This window comes from Ambystoma mexicanum, chromosome 10, assembly GCF_040938575.1.
Source record: "Ambystoma mexicanum isolate Mex_15411 chromosome 10, UKY_AmexF1_1, whole genome shotgun sequence".
NCBI classification, from domain to species: Eukaryota; Metazoa; Chordata; class Amphibia; order Caudata; family Ambystomatidae; genus Ambystoma; species Ambystoma mexicanum.
Window position 1 is genome coordinate 1,507,918,110 of NC_090932.1, and position 25,776 is coordinate 1,507,943,885.

A 25,776-nucleotide genomic window follows, 5' to 3' on the forward strand; every position below is an offset into this window, starting at 1 on the left:
TCCCGTTTATGCCCCTTTAGTAAATACTAAACATTCTAGCTTTCTTAGCCAAAGAAGGGAAAGCTTTCCGTACACTAGGAGCGTCCAGATCAGCCATCTCAGCGGGACACAATCCCCTAGATGTAGCACCAATAGGCGAGCACCCAGCAGTAGTAAGACTCTTGTGGGGAATAAAAGCTAGCACACCTCTTCCCAAACACGCACAGCTATGGGACGTATCAACAGTTCTGCACCTACCTCTAGACTGACCTCGCAATAGAGATCTATATAAGGGAAACTGGCTATGCTACTCTGTTTAGTGTTGTGCAAAAGAGTGTCAAAAGTGAAAGAACTAAAGATGGACCAAAAGTCTTTTGACCCAGACGGAATAACCTTTGCAATAGCGCAACGGACCAAGTCTAACACTACGACTCTCTTGTAACCCTACTTCCGAGAATGTCCCAAACTATGCGTAGCAGAGAGCATCAAAAAATACGAGCCAAGGACGGCAGACAAGCATCCAGGGGGCGGGTCTCAGCTACTCATACACAGGAAGCTGTTTAGAGCAGTAGCAGCAGCGACCATAGCGCATCGGGTGGGAGAGAGGACGACCCTAGCAGGCATAGCTGTATATAGGTTTGGAGCACATTCAGTGAGGGGAGCCATGGCCTCCAAAGCTTTCAGGGCATATTAAAAGCAGCAGACTGGTCCAGCGATGGCACGTTTAGAACCTTCTACTTTAGGCCTATAGAAAGCGTTGCAGGGGCAATAGTTCATAGCTTTGAACAAGCATAATGTTTGCCTCCGGACTTGAGATAGAATAAAGATTAACCCTGCCTTGGCGCAGGGAGTCTTAATTCTATTAACACAGAGGCAAGCATTATCCCACCATTGACGCAAGCAAATTACATATAATGATGAAAAAGAATGAAGATGCAGTATGCCATTGCTTTTATTACTTTTAGTCATGTTTCCCGCCCCGAGTCAAGTTTTCTCTGGCAGCGGATGACCAAAAGACGACCTGAAAATATCAGAGGAGTGAGAGCAGGCTACAGTCCGAGTTGCCAAAGTTGGCCATAAAGAGGACTTGGTGCACAAATGGTCCACATGGAAGGGCGTTTGGACACAGCCAAGAGTTTGTGACAAGTTTTATTGAATTTACCACAGGATGTCAGTTCGAAGGTATCAAAAGAAGATGAAGGGACCTAGTCAGGAAGTGCCTCATGGAACTAAGGAGGAGCATAAGGACTACCAGAGACATTAGGGCTCATGTGAAATTGAGTCTGGATATGTTTTTCTTCATAAAAAAAGTTTTTTAAATAAAATAGTGTGTTTTAAAGAAATAAAGTATGAAGATTTCAATCTGCTGAAGGGTAGAAATAAAGAGAAAGCATAATGCTTGCCTCTGTGTCTTTAATGGAAGACTCAATGCGCCAAAGCAGGGATAATCTTTATTCTTCAGTACAGGTTTCTCCATTCCTACTTCTCAAAGGTGGCACTACTTTCAAATAAAATTCTGGCTGGAAAAGGGAATGGAACCATCAAAAAATAAGAATGCCTCATTCCCTTATTCTGCTTCATCTCAACTCTGGAAACCTGGTCAAAATAAGGCATCAATATTTTACACAACGTTAAATGCCATCTTCCCGGGCGAGTTGGCTATCGTGTCGCTGGACGCAGTTAAAGCCTTTGATTCAGTGCGGTGGCCATGGCTGAAAGCGACCCTGAAAGGATACAGAATGGGACCAGGATACTCAGATGGGTCCAGATGTTATATAGCTTCCCGATCGCAAGAGTTAAAACAGGAACCATAATTTCAGATAAATGGCAACTCAGCAGGGGGACCAGACGGGGATGCCCCTGGTCACCCATGTTATACATTGTGGCATTAGAGCCTCTGGCAATATGCCTGCGACAATACGGGGAGGTGGGGATTCATACGATAAGGGGCACACACCTGATATCACTGTATGCAGATGATATGCTCCTCTACTTGTGCTACCCGGAGGGGAACCTGCAATATGTGCTGGAGGTGATGGATCGTTATGCCACCCTCTCGGGCATTTCGGTGAACCCCGGGAAGTCTAGTTTGTTCCCCTTGGGAAGGTATAAGAGTACCCCATTGGAGAGGCTACCCATCCTGCAGATACCCTGGCAGACCTGTGACATTCAGGTATCTGGGCGTAAACATTTACCATAGGATAGAGGCAGAGCACAAACATAATACAGAGAAAGCGATTGAGGGAATTAAGAATAGCATGGCATTCTGGTCCAGATTACCCCTAGCCATGATGGGGAGAGCAGCTCTGCTCAAAATGGTAGTTTTGCCCAGACACTTGCATTATTTTGTGAATGTCCCGTACTTGATCCCCAGACGCTTTTTTGGGAGACTTCATGGCATGTGCAGGGGCTTCATATGGGGCAACTCCAGGAATAGGGTGGCCCTGTGGAAACTACAGAACACTTGTGATAAGGGGGGCATAAACCTGCCGAATTTTGAAATGTATTACTTGGCGGGACAGCTGTTGTATGTGGCCAGGTGGTTGTCTGCAGAGGACTCGGCAGAAGCTAGGCTTTTGCAGGGTGACTCAGCTCCATACTTTCTAAGAGAGACAGTGTGGCTGCATAAAACTAAAATGGTGGGGAGGGGGAGACTATTGGAGCTGGGCTGGGATGTTTGGCGCAGAGCATGGAGAACGGTGGGCGACCCAGATCCGCTCGCTCAGCAGGTCCCGCTAGTGGCACTATGCGGGGACGACTCCCAATTGTTCGAAGTGGTCCGCAGATACTGGGAACCAGTGAGCCTAGCCACCCTCGGAGACATGGCAGGAAGGGGAGGCATTGGAATTTCAGAGATTGCAGGAGGAGACAGGGGTGCACAGAGGCAATACATTACTTATATCAGGCTCATGAAACGGGTGAGGGGGAGGTGGCCTGAGACGGTGCTAGCGGAAGAACCTGATGCCACCCTGGAAATGATGTATGATGTCTCAGAGGGCGGGCATGAAATATCCAGGATATATGAGCTCCTGAGAGCGAAGGCAGGGAAGGAGCTGCTCCAACTGAGGCATGACTGGGAGGAGGAGGTAGGAGAACCCATGACAGAGGGACAGAGGGATAGAGCTCAAAGGTACCATAAAAAGGTGTCCCGGAATGCAAGACTCCAGCAGATCCAGTTGTGTGTCACCCATAGAGCTTATCTGACCCCCGGAAGAATAGCCAGGTTTGGAGGCTCGGCCATACCGAAATGCCCCAGGTGTGGGGAGGAGGAGGCAGGGTTGCTGCACATGTTCTGGGCTTGCCCAGAGGTGCACAGATTTTGGGAAGAAATAAAGACAAAAATGGCCGGTGGGGGAGTGGTGCTTGACGTGAGGTCTACTTGGGCATGCATGCTTGGGAATTTTCCCAGGCCACGTAATTCAAAGCATATCAGCAAGATGAAGGACCTGGCCTATATCCAGGCCAAGCGCAGAATTGCAATGTGTTGGAAGGCGGCCCATAGGCCTAGAGTGGAGACATGGTGGCCGGACCGCTTGAGATGGGCAGAAGCAGAAACTGTGGTATGGTTTGAAGCTGCCACCAGGGGGGCGGGGGGGGGGGAGAGGAGGAAGTGGGCCCCCTGATAGCCTGGAGGCAACTGGTGACCTCAATGACAAACCCCCACCAGGTCAATCATGAAACAGAAGACTCAGACGAGTCAACAAGCACTGAAATTCCTGAAAATGCTCATGTAGATGACACGGATGAGATGGCTCGAGTTTGGGGGGGGGGGGGGGGGGAGGATGGAGAATAGCACTGTATAATGTGATGGTTTGATATAGATTATGAACGTCCTAAAAAGTTGTAATGTTTGGTGTGTTTGTTTAAAATAATAAAAATTGTTTTAAAAAAAAAGTTAAATGCCATCTTAGTGAAAAACGAGCATAAGTGGGAATCTGAGCTATTCATTCACTGATAAACAGAAAATCATCCTTAAATACTTTACATTTATGCTCAAAGACAAGTTTATAGGTTACTATTTGATATTATGCAACTGATCAAATTCTGTTTTTAAGTCATTGCACATTAAACTGTGAGGGATCAGTAACGGAAATAAGAGAAATGCAGACTTCGATACTGATGGGAGTTGGGAGCTATTTAGCTCCTGCGTGTAGACTAGGAGAAGCTGGTTAGCCTAACACCAGCAGCCACCAGGTGCCACTTTGGGCCCCCAGGCCAACTGATGCCGAACAAATTATAAGTTACTCACCGTAGTGACTAAACTAGTCCATAGACCCCTTTCCTCCATACTGTATGGGCGTCCCTCTCTAGGAACGGGAGACAACCCTTTTCACCCGAGAAATCATATTCCCCTTTTAATTTAATGCCCGCGGGGTGCGACCCTGGGAGCATGCACTCACCTGACTCCAGCCACCGGCGACACTCCTCAGTCCCCTTTGACACGTAAACAATTTTAACATTGCCTAATGACACCAGTTCTGTCAGGGGGCAGGACGGTGGGACGTATGGAGGAAAGGGGGACTATGGACTAGGAGTACATTAGTCACTACGGTGAATAACTTGTTATTACTCCTACATCCCGTCCCCTTTCCTTCATACTGTATGGGCGATTACAACTGAATGTAGCCCCAAGGTGGAGAGTTGCCCCTCTAAAGAAAACAAGTTCCTTAACACTGCCTGACCAAATGAGTGTCCGATCTGGCACTGGCATTCAAACAGTAGTGCTTGCAGAAGGCCGAGGGAGTAGCCCACGTGGCCGCCTTGCAGATAACCTGCCACGGAACATTTCTTTGGAAAGCTACCGCCGTGGCCTTAGCTCTGATGGCGTGGGCATGCATGTTTGCTGGTAATGGCTTGTGCTGCCCCTCATTCGCCTCCTTGATGGCCATAACCATCCACCTTGCTATGGAAGTCTTGGAGGCATGACAGCCTGGTTTTGACCCCCCCCTAAAAGGTTTCGAAGAGGGCGTCTGATTTGCGTAAGTTCTTGGTTCTGTCCAGGTAGAATTTTAGAGCACTTCGGAAATCTAGACAGTGCAGTACCCTCTGAGCGTCATCCTTAGGGTCCGAAAAAAAAGTTGGTAACACTATCTCCTCATTTAAGTGAAAAGAGGTGAAGACCTTAGGAAAGAATGGGGTGTGTGTTCGGAGCACCACCTTGTCCTTATGAAATGTAGTATATGGCTCTGAAGCCACTAGCGCCTGTATCTCACCGATTCGGCGTGCCAAGGTAAGGCCCACTAGGAGGGCCGTTTTATTGGTTACTAGCCTTATCTCCGCGGACAGCATCAGCTCGAATGGTTTATGGGCCAGGGCTCCAAGGACCACATTGAGGTCCCACACCAGGTGCGGTTTCTTGAAAGGTGGATATAGTCTAGTTAGGCCCATTAAGTGCCTCTTAACTACCTGATTTGAGGCTGAGAATACCTCCTTCTGAGACTTCTTGTAAGCTCCAACAGCCACCAAGTAACCGTTGCATGTGTCTACTTGCACGCCTGAGTGTACGAGGTGTGCCGAGAAGGAGCATGTCATCCAATGTGCAAGTCAAAGGACCAATTTCCTTTCACTCTGCCCAGTGACAGAACCTGGTCCACTTGCTTTTGCACTGGCTCCTGGTGGCGTCACTCCTAGCCCCCTGTACAATGGCCAGGTCAGCCTGCGACAGGTGCAGATGCTTCAGGAGACCTGTTCAGGAACCACGCTGTGAGGGCTAACTGCGGGGAGGGGTGGATGACTGTGCCCCCTGCTGAAAGAGGTGGTGTGCTGGGCCCAACAGGTGGTGTACGGGGGGCTTGGTCCGAACGGCTGAGCAGCTTTGAGAACCAGGGTCGAGCTGGGCACCCTAGGGCAATCAGGATAATCTAAAGGTCCCTATACTCCCTGATCCTGCAGATGACCATGTGCACCAGGGGAGTGGGGGAAAAGCAAGCGGTCATGTTCCACTGGATCTGCGTTGCGTCGACTGGCGAAACCCTGCCTTGCTCCTGCCAAGAGGCAAACTGATGGAACCTCCTATTGGCACTGGTGGCAAAGAGGTCCAATTGCAGATGACCCCACATGTTGAAGATACCCTGAAGGACCTTCTCATTCAACCGCCATTTGTAGTTGTCCACGCCCAGTCTGCTTTGCCTGTCCGCCGCTAGGTTGGACTCCCCTAGGAGGTGGATTACTGACAGATGTATGTTGTTCACCAGAGGCCACTCCCAAATGTCGAACACCAGTCAGCAGAGGGGAAGGGACTGGGTGCCATACTGCTTGCTTATGTAATACATGCAGGTGGAGCTGTCTGATTGAATGAGAATTGCCCTGCTGGTGATAATAGTTAGAAAGGCTTTCAGAGCAGGCCAGATAGCCATCCTCTCGAGCCAGTTAATGTGCCCCAGCTGCTCCTGCCGGGACCATACTCCATTGACGCTGTGACTGTCCAGTGTAGCTCCCCATCCCTCTAGGGACGTGTCTGTGGTAACGGTGACCTGAGGTGTTGGTTGCTGGAAGGGCCTGCCTATCCACAGGTTGTTGTCCGTACCCCATAAGATCAGATCCTGGTGGAGCTGTTGTGGTATGCTCACCTGCTCCACCTGAGAACCCTTCTCCTGGTTCCAGGAGGCTGAGAAATGTAGCTGCAGCCGCCTCATTTTCAGCCTTTTATGGGCACTGCAAGAAGACATGCAAGCCATAACTCCCAACAGGTGTTGGTACCACCACTGCAAGGTCACTGGTCTGCTGAAAAAATGCCCAGTGGCCCTCTTGATGGCCGTGATCTTGTCCTCGGAGGGGAAGATCCTCTCGGAGCTTGTGTCCCAGATAAGTCCCAGGAAGGTCAGGCTCTATGTGGGCACCAACTGTGACTTTTTGAGATTAATAGAAAATCCCAGGTTTTGAATGTTAAATATTTCTGTACATACGCTCTTTCCCGTGTTTTCTTTCCTTACCTTTATTCTTTCTGCTTTTGGTTTCAAGTTAAAAGACTTGCGTTTATTTGTTTTCCTAGAATGCAATTTAATTGTGGAGATCCTTGGGTGCACCGCCATTAAATGTCACTATTTGACAAAAAAAAGGAAGGGAGAAAAATGAATAGGGGAGGGAGTGCATATTATAAGAAGAAGGATGCGCCCAATGTTGGAAAAGATTGACAAAGGGTGTGGCTTATTTGGCACTGCGAATCTGTCGGCAAATTTAACATTTGAGTTGGAATGCTAAGGGCGTCAATAATCCTGTTAAGCGGCGGGAGATATTATCAATGATAGGTACGTGAAGGCCTGATGTAGTATGTCTACAGGAAACCCACTTGAGTGGAGATCAAGTGGGGTATATTTTGAATGGCTTGTATGTAAAAGAGTTTGAGTTATTTTGCAAGTAACTCCCGTGGAGTATCTATTCTTTTCAAAAGGGGCTTAAAATATAGAACTAATACTGTATGCATAGATCCAGAAGGGAGGTATGTTGCATTAAAATTACACATTGAGAATAAATGCATGTCTATTGTGAATGTTTATGCGCCCAATGTGAATCAGGATGTTTTCTTTAAGAAGCTGGATGAAGTGTTAGAGCAGCTTGATTGTGCCGATATTGTAGTTGGTGGTGATTTTAATACCACAATGAATGTGGAAAAGGATAAGACTACTCAGGTTAATTCCCATGCGGATATGAAAGCGAGGAGAGGTCTTCTAAGATTATTAGATAAATGGGATATCCATGACATTTGGCGAGATCTTAATGTAGGCAGCAGATGATATACTTTCCATTCGATGGCACATGGTACATCTTCCCGTATTGATTTTTTCATTGTTAGTAGGAGTATTTGTGGAGACATTTGGACTGCTTCAATTGGAGATGTGATCATTTCTTTTTTATTTATTTATTTTTTTTGGATCATGTTCCAATTATGTTGGCATTGGACGAAACAGTTTGCGGTTCACCGTCCAAGAGGCAGTGGCGTTTGAATGACAATGCATTACTTACCGTAAAACCATTTCTGATGGTTGTATCTGCTTAGATTCACATGCTGTGCATAGGTCCGACATCCAGTGGTCACTGCGGAGTATTGCATTTTGTTTTTCGTAGTCGAAAAGGGGACATCGACAAGGCGTGTCTGTAACACTATCCCTATAGTGACGTGCGTTGTACCCACAATCCCTCACGCGTCGAGATCCCTCCGTTTGTATTTTTTCTGCCCTGAGGGAGCCTTCAATACTGAGTGAGTACAGATAAGAGAGAGAGATGAGAAAAGTGTCTATGTTCCTTCCATCCGAGCGGGGAGGAAGGGTGGGCGCATGTGAATCTAAGCAGATACAACCATCAGAAATGCTTTTACGGTAAGTAATGCATTGTCTTCTGATATTTGTTAATCTGCTTAGAATCACATGCTGTGCGTAGACTAGCGAGCAGTACCCGGAGTTGGCGGTGGGTTATGAGAAGGAACAGTAGAGAAAAGATGTCTTAATACTGCCTGTCCCACCTGGGAGTCAGATCTAGAGTGTGTATCTAGACAGTAGTGTTTTGTAAAGGTGTGCACAGAACTCCAGGTAGCCGCTTTGCAGATGGACTCAAGGGGAACATTTGCAATGAACGCTATGGAAGCCCCAGTGCCTCGAGTGGAACGTGCTCTTGGCTTGAAGGGTAGTTCTCTCTCAGCAAGAGTGTAACAGAGAGTGATGCATTGAACAATCCATCTAGATATGGTGGACTTTGAGACTGCATCTCCTTCTCTTCCTGCTGCCACCGAGACAAAGAACTGATTAGTCTTTCTCAGTGGTCTGGTTCTTTCCATGTAGAACATGACAGCTCTGCGTCCATCTAGTGTATGCAGACTTTTTTCTCCCAAGCTGGAAGGGTTTTGAAAGAACGTTGGTAGTTCTATTGACTGGTTTACATGGAATTTCGAGATGAATTTTGGTGCAAACCTTGGGTGTGTGCGTAGAACCACCTTATCCTTGTGAACTGTTACGAAGGGGTCTAGAACAGAAAGAGCCTGTAATTCACTTACTCTCCTAATGGAGGTGATAGCTATTAGGAAAGCAGTCTTAAGAGTGAGGTCTTTAAGAGTTGCCTTGTGCATGGGTTCAAAAGGAGGGCCCATGAGTCTAGAAAGTACCACATTGAAGTCCCATCCGGGAGCTGGGTTAGCTATTGGAGGGTGTATTCTCTTTACCCCCTCCATGAAGGCCTTGATAACTGGTATCTTCCACCACAACACTAAGTTGGGAAGTGGTGTATGCAGAAAGTGCCGCCAGGTGGACTTTGATGGAATTGAACACTAGACCTGAATCCACTAAATGGTTCAAGTACAGAACAATGTTTGTGGGAGAGCAGTCAACCGGGTTGATGCTCTTACCTCTGCACCAGATGACAAATCTTTTACACTTGCTAGAATAGCAGTGGCGAGTATTAGGTTTTCTGGCTTCCCTGAGGATGTCCATACATCTCTGCCGGAGTTGTAGATGTCCAAATTCTATGATCTCAGGAGCCAGGCTGCTAAGTTCATGGTCTGAGGGCATGGATGCAGTGTCCTGCCCTTGTCCTGTGACAGCATGTTGTACGGGCAGGGAAGTTTCACTGGGGGAGATAGGGACATCATCAAGTGAGCGAACCATGGCTGCCGGGCCCACATTGGGGCCACTAGTATCATGGTATCCTGCTCTTGGTGCATCTTGTGCACCACTTTGTTGAGGAGGGGAGTCGGGGGAAAGGCGTAAACAAATTTCCCTGACCATTGAATCGACAGACCGTTCCCCTTGGACTGGTTCTGGGGGTACCTGGAGGCGTAACTTTGGCATTGTGAGTTCTCCAGAGTTGCGAACAGGTCTATTTCCGGGAATCCCCATTGCGTGAAGACGTCTAAGACGATGTCTTCGTGCAATTGCCATTCGTACTCTTCGGGCAGGGGGAAGTCTCTGCTGAGTTTGTCTGCTAGCAGATTGAGTTCCCCTGGTACGTGTTGTGACAGTAGGAACATGTTGTGTTTGAGAGCCCACTTCCATATATTCTGGGACAGCTTGGACAGTCCTGGAGAGTGGGTGCCCCCCTGCTTGTTGATGTAGTACATGGCTGTGGTGCTGTCTGTAAGGACCATCACTGTTTTCCCTTGTAGGTGTTCCTGGAAGGCTTTTAGTGCTTTGAACACCGCCAGTAGCTCCAGTAGGTTTATGTGCTTGGATGCTACGTTCGGAGTCCACACTCCGTGAGCAGTCTGATGGGATAGGTGAGCCCCCCATCCTGTGAGGGATGCGTCCGTGGTTAGAGTGGCTTCCACCCCGGGTGTGGCAAAGGGTTTCCCTATTATCAGGTTTCCCTTTGTCGACCACCGTAGCGAGAGAACCAAGGCTTGCAAGACCACCACTAGATCGTCCCATTGTCCGCTGGCCTGACACCACTGGCTGTTGAGCCACTCTTGCATTGGGCGCAGGCACGCGTGAGGTACCAAATAAATACACGACGCCATCATTCCTAGCAATCGCATCACTTTGCGCACCGTCACCTCTCGACCTGCCACATATTGGGGGATCTGAAACAGCATGTTTTGGAACCCTCTCGTTGGAGGGGAAGACGAGGCCGTCCTTTGTTCGAATTAGAGCCCCTAGGAATTGTTTGACTTTGTGTACAGTCTTTTGGGTGTTTGAGAAGCATGTCTTGTAAGAATCCCCTGTTATGAGCCAGTCGTCGAGGTAAGGGTATACTGGGATGGATAACCTTCGCAGGTGGGCCGCTGCCAGTACTTTCGTGAATACCCTTGGTGCAGATGCTATGCCGAAGGGTAGCACTCTGAACTGGTAGTGTTTGCCCTCCATCATGAACCTGAGGTATTTTCTGTGCACTGGCAACATTAAAATATGAAAGTATGCATCTTTCATGTCCAGTGTTGTCATGTAATCTCCCTGTGATAGCAGTGGGATCACTTCCTGTAAGGTCACCATACGAAACTTCTGGGGTTTGACAAACTTGTTCGCTGGGCGCAGATCTAATACAGGGCGCATGGTTAGATCCTTTTTGGGTACAAGGAAGTACACTGAATAAATACCTTCCATTACCTGAGATAGAGGCACGACCTCTATGGCTCCTTTTTCCAGCAGTTGGTCCACTTCTTGGAGAAGGATGGCGAGGTGTTCTGGTGTCATGCGGCGTCCCCTCAGGGGTCTGTATGTTGGGGAACTGTTGAACTCTATACAGTAGCCGCGGGCTACGGTGGAAAGTACCCAGCGGTCTGATGTTATTCCCTCCCATGCTGGAAGAAAGGATGTTAACCGGCCCCCGACCGGCATTGCATGGGAGGGGACGCGAATCTTTGCGTCACTTGGTGGTGTTGTTGGCTTGGGAGCCTCTGGGGGTGGAACCCCGTCCACTTCCCTTGCCACAACGTTGACCCCTCTGATTGTACTGGCCGCTATTACTCTGGTAGTTGCTGGCAGAGTACTGTTGTTGGTTTTGTTGCTGGCGTTGTCCACGAAAAAAGCGCTTATTACCAAATCCCCGCCTGTTAGGGGTTTTGAAATTTGGTCTAAGGTCTTTATTGTATCAAATTCTTTCTTTGCGTTCTCCAGCGCGTCATCCACTGCTCTCCCAAAGAGGATGGACTCCTCTATGGGTTTATTAATAAGGGACGCTTGTGTTTCCGCCTTAAATCCGAATTGCGAAGCCAGACGTGACGCATCAGTAAAATTCCTTGTACCAAAGTGCGGCCAGCCATCTCGGTTGAATCGAGGGTATTCTTGACGATGCTTTGATTGACCAGAGAGCCCTCGTTAACTGTAGCCAGTAAACGAGTCCTTAGGGGTTCGGGAGCTTCTTCGATGTCCTGTCAGAGCTTAGCCCTTTGAGCATCTGCGTAGCTTGCCTATAGGGTATTATTATTGGCGATTCTGGTAGAGAATGCTGCAGAGGTGGTGATTCTCTTGGCTAGGGCATACAGCTTCTTCCCCTCTTTGTCTGAGGAATGTCTCGCTAGTAGATCGTGGGACTCCTGCCCTTTTCCTGGTGTTGGTCACAACCAGGGAGTCCGGGATTGAGTGACCCTTAATATATAATGGGTCTGATTGAGAGGGAGAGAACAGTTTCTCAATCCTTGGATTGACCCCTCTCACCAATGCCGGAGTGGAAAGAGAAGGTGTAATACGTCTCTTAACTGAGGCGAGGATGGGTATCACCTGGCTAGTGGGGGGGTTTTCTTTGATAATCCTCTCCACAAAATCGGTGTCGGGGGTGACCTCCCCAGTTTCGATCTCGAAATGTGCTGCTGCCTTCTTCAGCAGTGCATTGAAGGTGGGTTGATCATCGACAAGCGAAGGGTTCCTGACTGGTGTAGTTTCAGTAGACCTGATGACTATACTGCTACTGCCTGTGTCAGTCGACCTAGCCGGTGACTGCCAGGGATTTGGGTCGCCCTCGCCTGCGTCTTCCTGGAATCCTTCCTCACATAGGTTAGTTTCCTCGTGAAAACCTTCCTCTTCTTGTTGGTCCTCAACATAGGTGAACTCATCTTCCTCTTGGAAGAAGGTGTCTTCCTCAGTAGGATTGTAAGAGTTTATGTCCTCCTGTATGGGGTTATAAAACTTCTGGTATTTAGCCCTTGGACTCTCCAGGGATGCCTCCCTTGGTCTCTTAGGTTCATGCCCATCCCAGAAGACAGGGCACCCATCTAGTTTGTCCATACAGGTCTCGAACCTTTCAAAGGTCCACTAAGGTCGGCCGGGACGGTCTTGGAAAGAAAAGGGGGTTTCTTCCTCCTGTAGTTGTCTGGTTCTGTCCCATAACGTCGAAGAAAGAGAGCCTTCGCCTTCTGAGTATCCTTCTTGCTGGCTAGGGCCTTCTGTCGGCGTCGGGAACAGGCCTGATCTGTTTTCCGGCGCCTTCAGCGTATCTTTGGCCTTGTGCGCAGTTTTCGGCGTTGCACTCGCCGTACGTCTTTGGCCGTCCTTAGATGCTATGTGCGCGAGTCTTTCGGCGATCATACTCTCTTCCGAGGGATCGGTCGCCGTCGCGCTATGAAACGTCGAGCCTTTGCTCGTCGAGTCCTTGCCCGTCGAGTTCTTGGTCGTCGAGTCCTTGTTGGCAACGTGAGCGCTCTTGCGATGCGCGTCGCCGGAAATTTTGGTGTTAGCGCCCTTACTTTTTAGAGTGCCCAGTCGCCTGTCGCGGTGGTGGGGAGGGCTGACTCTTATGGTCGGCGGAAGACGTCGGTGGGCCCGGCGTCCCCGTTGGCGCTATGGCTGTCTTCGACAAATGTGTGCCTGGGGGTATGTGCTTTGGTATTTTTCTGTGTGCGTCCTTGTCGCCGGGGTGTTCATCCCCATAAGCTGGGCGTGAGCCGGGCTTGTCGGGGCCAGGGACGGACGAGGAGCGTGAACGCTCCTTTGAGAGGTCTACAGCCTCTGTTACGGGGGCTGTGTAGTCACTGTCCTCGTCACACTTGGCAGCGGCGGCAGCGGGCGAGGAGTCAGGCCTAGACATGGCGTAGGCCGCCCAACTTTTGACCCTGCGGTCCTTTAGAGTTTTGGGCTTTAGTAATTTACAGGCCGCACAGCCATCCTCCTGGTGATCGAGGGGGTAAGCAACGGTTGCACCGTTTGTGCTTATCCTTCCAGGTATATTTACCCTTGCAAAGCGGGCAAAACCTTAATGGCGTCCTCTCCATAGCTGAGGGTAATAAGTGTGACTACGATCTCGAAAGAGAGGGAGGGGAAAGAGAAAGGCATTCTTAAAGAAAAGAAAGACCACAAAGCCCCACTCTCCCTTCTGTGTATGGCCGGCGAGGCCAGGCCACGTGTTCGGCAGCGCCGAAGGATCTCCTCCGCTCGTCCTTCCGTCGAAGATCTTGCTCGGCGGAGAAACGGCTCTGCGTCGAGGGAGGGATCTACGTTATTGATATTAATAACAAACGACCAAAGGTCGAAGAAACTATTTGGCAATGTCTCTCGAGGAGCTCCGCATAAAGGCGACCAGTAGATGGGCGGAAAACAACAATCTGAGGGACCTCGACGCGTGAGGGATTGTGGGTACAACGCACGTCACTATAGGGATAGTGTTACAGACACGCCTTGTCGAGGTCCCCTTTTCGACTACGAAAAACAAAATGCAATACTCCGCAGTGATCACTGGATGTCGGACCTATGCACAGCATGTGATTCTAAGCAGATTAACAAACATCAGAAATACAGTTACTTTTGGACACTGAATTTGTCAAATACATAGAAACAGAAATATCACTGTTTCTGGAGGATAACTTGCACTCAGTGAACAGTTTATCGATGGTTTGGGATGCGATTAAGGCAACATTGTGGGGTAAAATCATAGGTTTTGTGTCGTATCGAAAAGGTCAGCGAGAGAAGGTTATGGTTGGTCTGGAGGATGTGTATAAGGCGTGTGAAGTGCGATACTGTGACTGTCCGAGTGCGGACAATATGTTGGCCTTGGCCCACGCGAAGCGAGACAGACTGCGAGCTTCATCAGAAGGCAGAAACGCAATTGTTTTACTCGAGGCAGCCTTTTTAGGAAAGAGGTGAACGGTCAGGGGTATTATTAGCGAGTCATATACAACAGAAAGAAAACAATAGACAAGTGCTCTTTATTGTGGCTAAAAAGAGGATGGTGAAGAGGAAGAATGCAGAAATTTGCAAAGAATTCAGACAATATTACGCCTCTTTATACAGAAGTAATGAGAATTTATGAGGCTGAAATTAATACTTTTCTTAGTGGATTAGAAATGCTGAGCCTACATGAGCAGGAGAGGTTAGGCCTAGATGCAGCAATAATGGTAGAGGCGATTGAGAGCTCTATTGAAACACTGACCAGAGGTAAATGCCCTGGCCTGGATGGATTTCCAATAGAGTTCTACAAGACCCAAAGTTAGTTCACAAAAATCAAAATGGTTTTGTGAGTGGTAGGAATAGTAGTGATAATTTGCAAGAGTTGCTTGATGTAATCTAAGGAGAAATTCTGAGGATGCATATGCAGCAGGAGGTATAGATGCTGAGAAAGCAGTTGACCGAGTGAGTTGGGTTTTTCTGCGTCAGGTTTTGCTTAAGATAAATTGTGGGCCACTTTTTCTTAGACTTTTTGGAGCCTTATAAGGGGATGCGAAAGCTGCCGTAATTGTTAATGGCAGTCAGTCATGGTGCTTTCATATTTTAAATGGAACTAGGCAAGGTTGCCCTTTATCGCCTCTATTGTTTGACTTATTTATTGAACCGCTTGCCATTGTGCTTAGGAATCATCTTAATATAATGGGTATTCTGTTTGGGGAATATGTGTCCAAAGTACTTTTTGTATGCAGATGACCTCTTAGTCCTAATCTCGAACCCGGAGCGTTCATATTCAGAGCTTCTAGCAGCTCTGCATGAATTGCGCCAATTCTCCAATTATAAAGTTAATGTAGCAAAGACTTTGATTTATCCGATTTCAGCGTCGTGTCATAGGGGGTTGTTCGAGGTGGATCGGGAGATGTGGGCTGGTTCGGGTCTTAAATATTTGGGTATTCATTTAAACAGGGATGTGGAGTACTTGCTTGCATACAATATCCGTTGGAAAGTTGCGGAGGTAGACAGCCTTTGCTTTGCTGTGGATTGGACAATTTCTGGGGGAAAGTTAACGTGTTTAAAATGTCCCTTCTTCCTAAATACTTATGTTTTTAGCATGCTCCCTCTGAATAAGTATCTCCTTGTACATTTGAGATATTGTATTATGTTCTATTGCTTCTGTAAAGTCCTAAATGTATAAATAAAGGTTTAAAAAAAAAAGAAAAACAAAGAAAATCCCAGGTCGTATAGTGTATCCATGAAGGCGGATGCTGCATGTTGGACCACCTCCGGAGATCTTGCTCTGACTAGCCAGTCGTCTAGATATGGGTAAATACGATGGCCTTGCAACCCGAGTAGGGCTGCCACTGCATTCATTAGCCTTGTAAAGACCCTGGGGACAAATTAAGTCCAGGCTGTGGGTAGGGAGCTCAGGGAGATAATCGGCAATGTCCCGCAATAGCTTCTGGTTGATAGCTGCCAACATGGCATCTGCGTTGGCCTGGCGCCGGTGGAGAGTTGCGTTGGAATACATTTTCTTGCTGAACGCCACCAATATCTTTCCTCCTTGCCCAGGAGTGCCGAGGCCGAAGAGGATTGTGGCTTGGAGTACAGTGATGCTGCCGCCATCACTGAGGAAATTGGTTGGGTGTGCGCCGACAATAAGAGGGGGTCCCCTTCCGTTCGACTGTATTAAGTGTTGAAACCCCTATTGGTAGGCTGTGTAGAGTGTGGCTTGAGCCACCTTTTTTGGCAAGCATTACCAAGTCTTTCTTAAGTGGGATTCCAGTTCTAGCAGTAGGGCGTAGCGCGAGAATTTCAGCCAGTACCCCTGCCTCCGGTTGTTCCACGAGGGGCTGCAGGATTCCTAGGTACTCAGCCAGGCCTGCAAGCCATTTGTGAAAAGCTTTGGCTGACGATGGAGTGGCCGGGTCCTCCTCCTCGTCTGTGTCCACTGTTGTGTCCTGTAGGTCCGGGGGAGGTAGGTGCAGTGCTCGGCAGTGGTGCTGGTAGTGCTGCGTGCAGGTGCCCCCCCCAAACAAGGGTCCGGTATTGGGGTGTAGCACCTTGGGTTGGGACATGGTAATAGACCCTTACGGCCCCTAAGCTGTCACACCGGTAAGATCTTGCGACCCCTCGGCCTGGTGGCCGGTAGCTGTCGCAGCCTCTGTGTTGTTGCATGTCTTAGCACCGGTTAGGTCCCTCCCCCTTGGGCACTTCGTTGGAAAGGAGTGACCCTTGCAGGGTGCGGAGGAGAACAGGGCACCTACCCTGGGCCTGGTCTTCTGCTTCACAAACACTTTGAGGTCCTCTGGAGGCAATCTTACAGAGATCTCCCACCACCTGGCTAGTCAGTTCTTGAGCGCGCACAGAGTCAAGGCGTCTCACGCGGTACAGCCACCCCATCCGTGGGCTGGGCCAGGGCAGCAGAGGCAGAGCCTGAGGAGCGGACATTGGGAAGGGACCCCCGCAGGCTGGACACCTGCTGAAGCCAGTCGTCGACATGCACAGGGGCAGACCGTGCATGTCGCCAGAGGACAAAGCAGTACCTGAAAAAAGAAGACAAGAATACTGGCCTACCCGGAGCGCTGGTGAAAGCGATCGGTTCCCATTGACGCAGAAAAGAGGACTGGGGAGTGGCACCAATGGGCGGAGTCAGAGGAGTGCATGCATGCACCCTGGGCCGCGCCCCAGCGCGCATCTAAATTAAAAGGTTCTTTCTCCCGTCCCTAGCGAGGAATGCCCATACTGTAGCGAGGATAGGGGATGGGACGTAGGAGTAACATACCTATGCAAATTTAACTCTGTGCATTGAGTACAATCTATAAACAAACATTAGGACACATTTATACATACATCTCCCCCACACTGGACTAAACAAATATAAATGTGTGTGCATATACGCTTATGGAAATAAGGGTCATGGATAGCAAGGGACATCGATACTGCTATACAAGACACTTATGACAACTGGAAATACAACATGGCAGATGCTATTTGCTTAGGACTGGGGAGTTGGTGAACTTGCTATAACATGGAGGTTAGCGATTTTAGATATTTTATACTATGTACTTGTGTGATTTTAAGTTTTGTTTTACTGTGCGTTTTTATGGTTTTTGCCAAAATAAACAATGTACAATAAAATCACATTTTTGTAAAGAAAAAAATCCAGGTGCAGTTTCACCTAATTTAACGGAATATTGGAAGTAGTCTTTCCGCTCCACTTCAAATCGCAAACACCCATCCTTTCAAACATTTGGCAACTATCATGGGAGTTCAACACATTAAAAAAACTGTTTCCGAAGAGAAAACAGGATGTAGCTACAGCACTGAAACCTGGACATCACAAATACTTCCAACATCTGGACTTGACTGTCTTGGTCTCAGGCTTCCTGGAGCAAAGCAGCCAACACCAAATGTGAGCACATCTGTTTTCATACAAGACTGATTTTTAGCTGTACCTGTTCCTTAAGACCTAATATTCCAAGAGCCCCTGGAAGGGGTCTCTTTATGCCAAGGTGCAATGGAATCATTAATTACAAATGTCAGACAAGTGCATTGCATGACTTACCACGATCTCTATCATCGGGGGTGCACACATTTAACTGGGCCAGTTTAATAGCCTAAAACTCGCTAATGAAGGGTGAGAGTTTCAGGACAAGATAAAAGATCAGTGGGGGTTCATGCCAGAGCCACAGTTCAGGGCATTCACTCAAACAAGGGCTCCTCTGGGTCAGGGATGGTTGTGCCAAAAGCACTGGAGAATTTGCCCAGGACATTCACAGAATTTTTTGACGAATGTTCAGTGAGGGTAGGAATTTAAAAAAAAATAAATTACCTGCAAATAATCTGCTGGGTCAGAATGGACCCCTAATAAAAATACCTCAGATTGAAAAGCCTGGAAGCTCGCCATGATAAAATAAAGAGATATGGAAGCTGGTGCATACATACGGAGCAGAGAAGCATGTGCATGGGTTCAATCACATTTTCCACGTTTCATAAGAATTGCTCCATCCGCTATACAAAGATGACAGACACCCCAGGAATCCAGAAGGAGGAGGCCAAGATCAAGTAATCACATTCTAATTATATAAAAAGTCACATGCCACATAGGCACAATGATTAAAGCCCAAGCTCAATAATTAGAGAACTTACTTTGCGGTAGAAACGAAATCATTTAATTCTCCGCCTCCCTCCTCCAAAGCTTCCAATGTTCTTGCTTCTCCTGTAGATTGAAGGCCGATAACCACACACTGAATGCGAGAAACAAAGACTACATTTCAGCAACACTCATGCAGGAAAAAGCGATCTACAAATCTGCTAACACAAGGTTCACATCCATTAACGTGGCGTGGAGTGAAACTACACTAAGAGAATAAACCTACACAATAGTCTAATGACCTTGCACGTGCAATAAAAATAACGTGTAGCCCTTAGTAAAATATAGAAGAGTAATCACACAATTATACATCACTCTCTTTACGGTGCTTCTAGTTGATCCAAGTGATTGCAAGGTTATTGCGGGTAGGGGGAAAGAGGAAGAATACTTGGTTAGTAGCATTACATGTGAAAAGCTGCCCACCTGTTAAAATCGCTCTCTAATAAGCAGGATCAGTAGTCTCCGAGCATAGAGCTCCATGGTTTCATGGTTCCTGGGGCTGCAAGTAGGTAAACTATTGATATTCCTTTTTACTTCCTTGCTATCCCCGAATGTAATTAGTTACCTTCACAGAAGGAGAAGTCTGATTATTTTATATAGTTTTAAGAGCTTTTATTTGTCTGATGTATTATTTGTTTTATCCGTCTCTCTTTTGGCTGTTGGCACCAATTAGAAAATCATATATTTTAGGTTTGTTTTTTTTTTAATACATGTTTTTATTGCATTTCTTTAAACCACAATACAGGGACATTCGGTCCCAAACCTTTTCCCCCCTCCCATTACCATCCCCAACCCATCCCACCGGAGGGTTGCTGATCTCATGTCCGTACACTCGTTGGTGTCACGTTAGAGGCTATGTGAACATGTACAAGATACTAATTTTATGCAAGAACCATTGTTACATATAGTCGCTCTGGAGGTATTCCAGGGCCGTTCCCCAATCTGTTTTAAATTTCTGACGGTCTCCTTGAATGTTATACGTGATGCGTTCCAGCGCAATGTGGGACCAGGCCCGTTGTAGCCATTCGAATATTGTGGGAGGTGTTTTCTGTTACCATTAGCCAGGCCACCGTTAATAGCCCCAAGAAGTTCCTCTTCTGGGTCATTGTCCATGTTTCATCTCGGGGGTTCCACAGGCCGCACATCCAGACCTCCTCTCCTAGGTTTCCCGTTCCATTGAACATTGGTTGCATTTGGGTTTTCACATCTTTCCAGAATTGGTGGAGTTCCGGGCAGTCCCACCAGATGGGTCTCCAGTTGCCCTCTGCCACACATTCTCTCAAACACTTGTTCCGAGTAGTTTTGTACATTGTGCGTAGTCTTTCTGGGGTGTAGTGCCATTGGCGCAGGATCTTTGTCCACATTTCCCTTGTCTGGACTTCTCTCGTTAGTTTGGGGATGGCCCGACATACTAATTCCCACAGATCGTATGTGAAAGTTTCACAATCATAAAATATTCAAGTAGTTGAATATATCAGATTACCGTGTAAAGATAAGATTTTTAGAATCTGGCCTGGTAGACAGATTTTAGGAAACCACCCAAGTTATAGTGAACAGGGAACTCATAGGGGTTTGCCAAAACCCAATCAAGGTATGTGGATGAGCAGTGAAGGATTATTCTCAGGAGCGAATGAGTGTGGTCATGGGTCCTCTAAGAGTCAACACAGTATGGAACACAATAATTCAATGTAGACAGCAAGTAAAAAACATAGTTCGTTATTATAGGCCTTCTGAACATACTGGAAAAAAATAAACAGGTAGTATTACCTTACAATACTCTGATACAAATATATACATTCACCATACGGTCATTAACACATCAAATAACTTAGTCAACAACGCAGATAAGTAAAGTAAAATGCAATAAAATGATGGAACCAGTTCACAAGTCAATAACCTAACTTAAGCAGTCCAAACCATAGGAAGAATGGGCCTTGTGCCAAAGGGTACCGGAATGGTGCCTCTGCTGGGAAGTTGCTATTTACTTGTGTTGGTGATAGTTCAAAAAGTTTGTCAACAATTTTACTAAAGGTAAGTAAATGTGTTATTATATTTCAGGTTACTCTACCCAGGTTCGACAATCAAAAGGTGAGTGGAATGGAATTTAGGAGACAAAGGGAGATATTCCTATGGAGGACAGGGCGGACAGATATACTACGTTTACTTAACCCACTAACTCCAAATTTCCCAGATGAATTTGTAGATCGTCTGGGGGCTCGATATTCCGCCGTTGGTTCCGGTGAGTGTTGCCAAGGAGTTGCAGGTTTGAGGATTCTTCCGGTTGAGTGTAATTGCAAGATTCAACCTCTATTGAAGAAATTCAAGAAACACTGATGCGGACATAGTCAGGACACACACCAGTTTGTAGAAAAATGAGTTCCAGGGATGGTCTCCACACAGACGACCTTCCAGTCACAGAAGCTGCTCCATGACTGGATCCCTGGGACGCTGAAATTCAGGGAGAAGGCAACTTGTGGCGACCACCTAAGTTCCAGACTCGACACTGAATGGCGATGCTTCTGGCAAGGTAGCCCATGAGAGAGCTGGTCAGTCCACCAGGCGATCTAGGGACACTTCTGAAGGCTCAAAAGGACAGGGTCCTCAGAAAAGCACTGAAACTAGTTGATCCCACTAGTACAAACGCTGAAGCACCGCGCAGGGTCTTCGGGGATCAGACAGAGGACCAGGGCTTCACCGGGCTGGCTACTGGAAGGGGTCCTGGGCCACTTCAGGTATTGTCTTCGGATCTTCAGCAAGCTGTCCGAGGGATTCTTGGCTTCAACAATGATCTGAAGAAATGGCTCAAGAGGTCCTCTTATCCAAATTCCAAGATAGTAGCAAGTCCAATCCCACGAATGTTAAAATATCTGAACCATTCAAACAGCCAGTAGTTGTCCAACCATGGACAACTACTGGTTTCACATTTGCCCAACACCTAAACCTTCTGACGACAGAGACAGACAGATAGGCAGAGAGACCAAGAGAGAGAGAGAGAGAGAAACAGAGACGGCGAGACAGAGGGATGGATATAGAGACAGACCCAGAGAGACAGACAGCGAAAGAGAGACCTAGCCTCCAAAAGCAACATCTTTCCTGGGAAAGTGCATTACCTTATATGGGATTTCCTGACCTGGCAAGGCAGGAAGACAGTCAAATAATACGGCCAAAGAACAAGCAAAACATTTCGTCACACCGCCATTTTTGGGTAACAGCAACTCTTAGTAGCCATACATGGTAAACGGATGTGTACTTTAAAAATAGGCAAACATGGTAAAGATTTATCTGCTGCCACCAGCTAGTCTGTAGGCACTTATAAAAGTAAGCAAAAATCCCAGGAGTAAAAAGCTAGGGTGATACAAAAGTATCCCCATTGCGCTGCAAGAGGCTGTGTGCAATGTTAAAAAGTACAAGTACTCAAAAGGGAAACAGTTTTCCAGTACTGATAGTCAGAAGGACTGAAAGGTTTCTGTGCAACAATAAGCAAAAGGTAGGTGAAGATGAAGCCTTTACTTCACTTCAAAAAGTCAGAACAGGTTTAAAAGAGCAAAACTAATGGGGTTCCATATGGTGCCATTAATGGCATATTTAAAGAACTAAAAAAAAACTCTACATAACTATTTAGGTCAAGCCCAAGCTTAAGTACACACTAAGCAATATTTAAAGAAACTGACTATTGCATTTCTGTCTGAAGATCGTAAATATGCGTAAATCACATCTCGAGTGTAAAAGTCCATCAAAGACCAGTATTCAGGATCCTTCCTGTGCCTTAGGGGCTAGCTAGACTCCCACAAATGCTCTAGCAACCATCTATAGCATAAACACAACAAATACAAAATAAATGTTTTAAATTACTAGACAAATGCATCCAAAGTTATACTACTCCCCAAACAAGGCAGAGGTCTGCTGTAGTGTTGTAATGTGTCCTTGATCTCTGTGATAAGAGTTATAATGTCTTCAAGACCTAAGCATTAGGACTAAATTTTGTCATGAAGAAGTGTTTTAAACATACAAGAGAGGTTTCATAAAAGGGGGAATGGCTTCAGCAATATCGGTTATGTGCTTATTCAGATTCCCTGGGCAAAAATAGAGCAGGGCTGCTTAGATGCCCAAAAAAAGCTTGGTAATATCTGAAAAAGTTCCACCGCCAAACTAACTTTGATGACTCCATGGGCTACTGAAAGCTTCTATGATGGATGCACTGCAGTGATATCTCCAAAAGAAATCAGAAAAGGAATGAGACAGGGATGTCCACTTTCTCCCATTCCGTTTAATCCGACACTCCAGACACTAGCAATTGGCATGAGGACACATTTGAAAATATAGTCTGAAATGGAAATCTGGATGCTGAAAATGAGTGACTCTTCAGTCTCTATTGCAGCTCAGTAAAACACCAATGGGTAAGGTGGTGCCCCATCTAAAGACAAATTGAACTGAAGTGGCAGAGGCGGGGAGTGTAACGCAAATCTTTAAATCAGCCAACAGTGCAGCATACAGACAATGGCCTTCCAGAATAGAGATGGAAAAGGATATTTACTTCGAGAATGTGATCCTGAAAAATAGTAATCTGAATGGGATTTCATCTCGAAAGATGGAAACAAATGATTTTGAACTTCTGGTACAAACTAAACTGCATGAAGATTAGCATAGTGCCACGAATCACCTAATGATATGATGCCATATGATGTGGCATTTGTAACGCGCCTATACACAAGTGTTTCAAGGCGCAAGAAAACAAGGGGGAAAACAGAGGGAGGACAAAAAACAACTATCATACTAGGCCTTGTGACATTCAGATCGTGCAAGAAGCTCTGAACTTTACTTTTGAACACTATTGACTATTGTTGCTGACATCCCTACACATTGTATAGATTTAGGTGTGAGGGCAAGCATAGGTTTTGGGCACAGACAGACTATTCATTTGAACTCCCTGACAATGATTATCCTTAGTTTTCTTTAGGTAGGGAAACCCCACCTTAGCATAGGGCAAGTTAGGCCTTCCTTCATCCTGACATATAAAGAAAATAAAGGTTTTCATAGAAAGGTGAATATGTTTCTTACTTCATGATGCCTTCACAGTATGCGTGCAAGTATGTGTGTGATTGTGTAGGAGTGTAAGCAAAGGTGTAAGGCTTCTGAATATAAACTATAGCACAGGATTTCTGAATGTGCAAGTGAATGAATGCTGCACCTTGCGTGAGTGTCTGAGTGAACGCATGAATTAGTTATTATAATCTTCATTGCTTCTAGTCCACCTCACAAGTAAGCACTGACAAACAGAAGACTGACATGTAGGTAAGGAATGCAGGTGAATATGAAAGTGAATGAATGCTGCTGATTGCATGAGTGTATGAATGGGAAAAGAAGAACAAGTTACTTTCTTACCTGGTAACGTTCTTTCGATGGGATGGTCCGACGACGTATTCCATATCTATGACATGTAATCACCACAGCTGTGCTGCTTCGGAAACTTTTCGGCGTCTGCGTCCTGCGTCGATGACGTCGATGCGCCGTCGTCGAGGACCTCCTCCGACGTCCGACGTCATCCGATGTGATAAGTAGGACGCACAACGCCCATAGCCTCAGTTGTAGTTTTTTCCCCCAGAACGTGTGACATAAGTCAACTGCCAGTCAGACACAAAGCCTTGCGGAACGTAAGCTGCAATCGCAAAAGAAATTCTGCAGCGGGGAAGGCAGGGCGGGAGCGATATGGAATACGTCGTCGGACCATCCCATCGAAAGAACGTTACCAGGTAAGAAAGTAACTTGTTCTTCGAGGGGATTGGGTCCTCCGACGTATTCCATATCTATGACAGACTCCCAAAGCAGTACCAAAGCAAGGAGGAGGGAAAGAATTTAGAATCAAATTTTAGACTAGCCAATCAAATAGCAGAGCAAAGGACCGCCTTGCCAAAGGCCAGATCCTGTGCTCGGATGGAATCGAGGGAATAGGGACGTACAAATGTATGTACTGAAGCCCAGGTGGCTGCATCACAGATGTTGCGAATAGGAACACCCCTCTGCAGGGCAGTAGACGCAGCCATACCCCTGGTAGAATGGGCCCGCAAGCCAGCCGGTGGGTCCTTACCCGCCAAGCGGTAGCACTCCGAGATGGCCAAAATAATCCAGCGAGACAAAGTCTGTTTCGTCACAGCTTGCCCCAAACGCTTTCCAGCGTAACCAATAAAGAGTTGATCATCCACTCTGACCCGGGACATGCGTGAAACATAAAAGCTTAAAGCTCTCCTAGGATCAAGCCTATGGAGCCTCTCCTCTTCCTTACCAGGATGCGGAGGAGGATAGAATGCCGGAAGAACAACCTTCTGGGCCAAATGAAATTCCGTCACTACCTTCGGAAGAAAAGAAGGACGAACTCTAAGGACAACCCTGTCCTTGTGAAATACAGTGAAGGGAGGCTTAACTGAAAGTGCCTGTAACTCACTCTGCGAGCGGAAGTAACCGCAACTAAAAACACAGTTTTCAGAGTTAACAGCCTCAAAGGGCAAGAATGTAAAGGCTCAAACGGAGCACCCATAAGAAACTTAAGAACAAGGTTTAAATCCCAACCGGGCACCAGGAAAGGTGACGGAGGGAACACATTAGTGAGCCCTTTCAGGAACTGTGAAATCAAAGAGATTTTAAAGTAAGAACACTCTTCAGACGAGCGCTTAAAGATGGACAGCGCCGCCAGGTAACCCTTAACGGTACCCACTTGCAAGCCCCTGTGGGCCAAAGAAAGTAAAAAGGACAGAACCATGGGGATGTCACATGCAAAAGGATCCACATTCTGAACTCTGCACCAGTCGCAGAACTTAAGCCAACGGCAACGGTACAGAGACTTTGTTGCTGGCCTTCGGGCCGAAAGCAACACCTCCATCACGTCCTCAGGGAGGTCCCAATCCTTATACCTCAACCTTTCAGGAGCCAAGCGTGAAGGTTGAGGGAACTTACCTCTGGATGGAGAACCTGACCCCCCTCCCGTGAGAGCAGATCGTCTCGGTAGGGAAGACGACGTGGAGGGCAGATGGATAAGTCGAGAAGGTCCGGGTACCATGTCCTCCGAGCCCACGCCGGGGCAATGAGGATAATCCGGGAACCGAACTTCCGTAACCTCCGCAGCACTTGCGGGATGAC

General features: G+C 47.1%; 1 protein-coding gene across 4 annotated transcripts in view; it reads right to left on the reverse strand.

Moving 5' to 3' along the window:
• SBNO1 (strawberry notch homolog 1) overlaps positions 1 to 25,776 on the reverse strand; it is a 2,127,865-nt gene that overhangs the window by 1,303,922 nt on the left and 798,167 nt on the right. For all 4 annotated transcript variants that reach the window (XM_069619669.1, XM_069619670.1, XM_069619667.1 and 1 more), the window contains one exon: positions 18,642 to 18,739. In XM_069619669.1, coding sequence (XP_069475770.1) covers positions 18,642 to 18,739 — 98 coding nt within the window. The remainder of the gene's footprint in view (positions 1 to 18,641; positions 18,740 to 25,776) is intronic.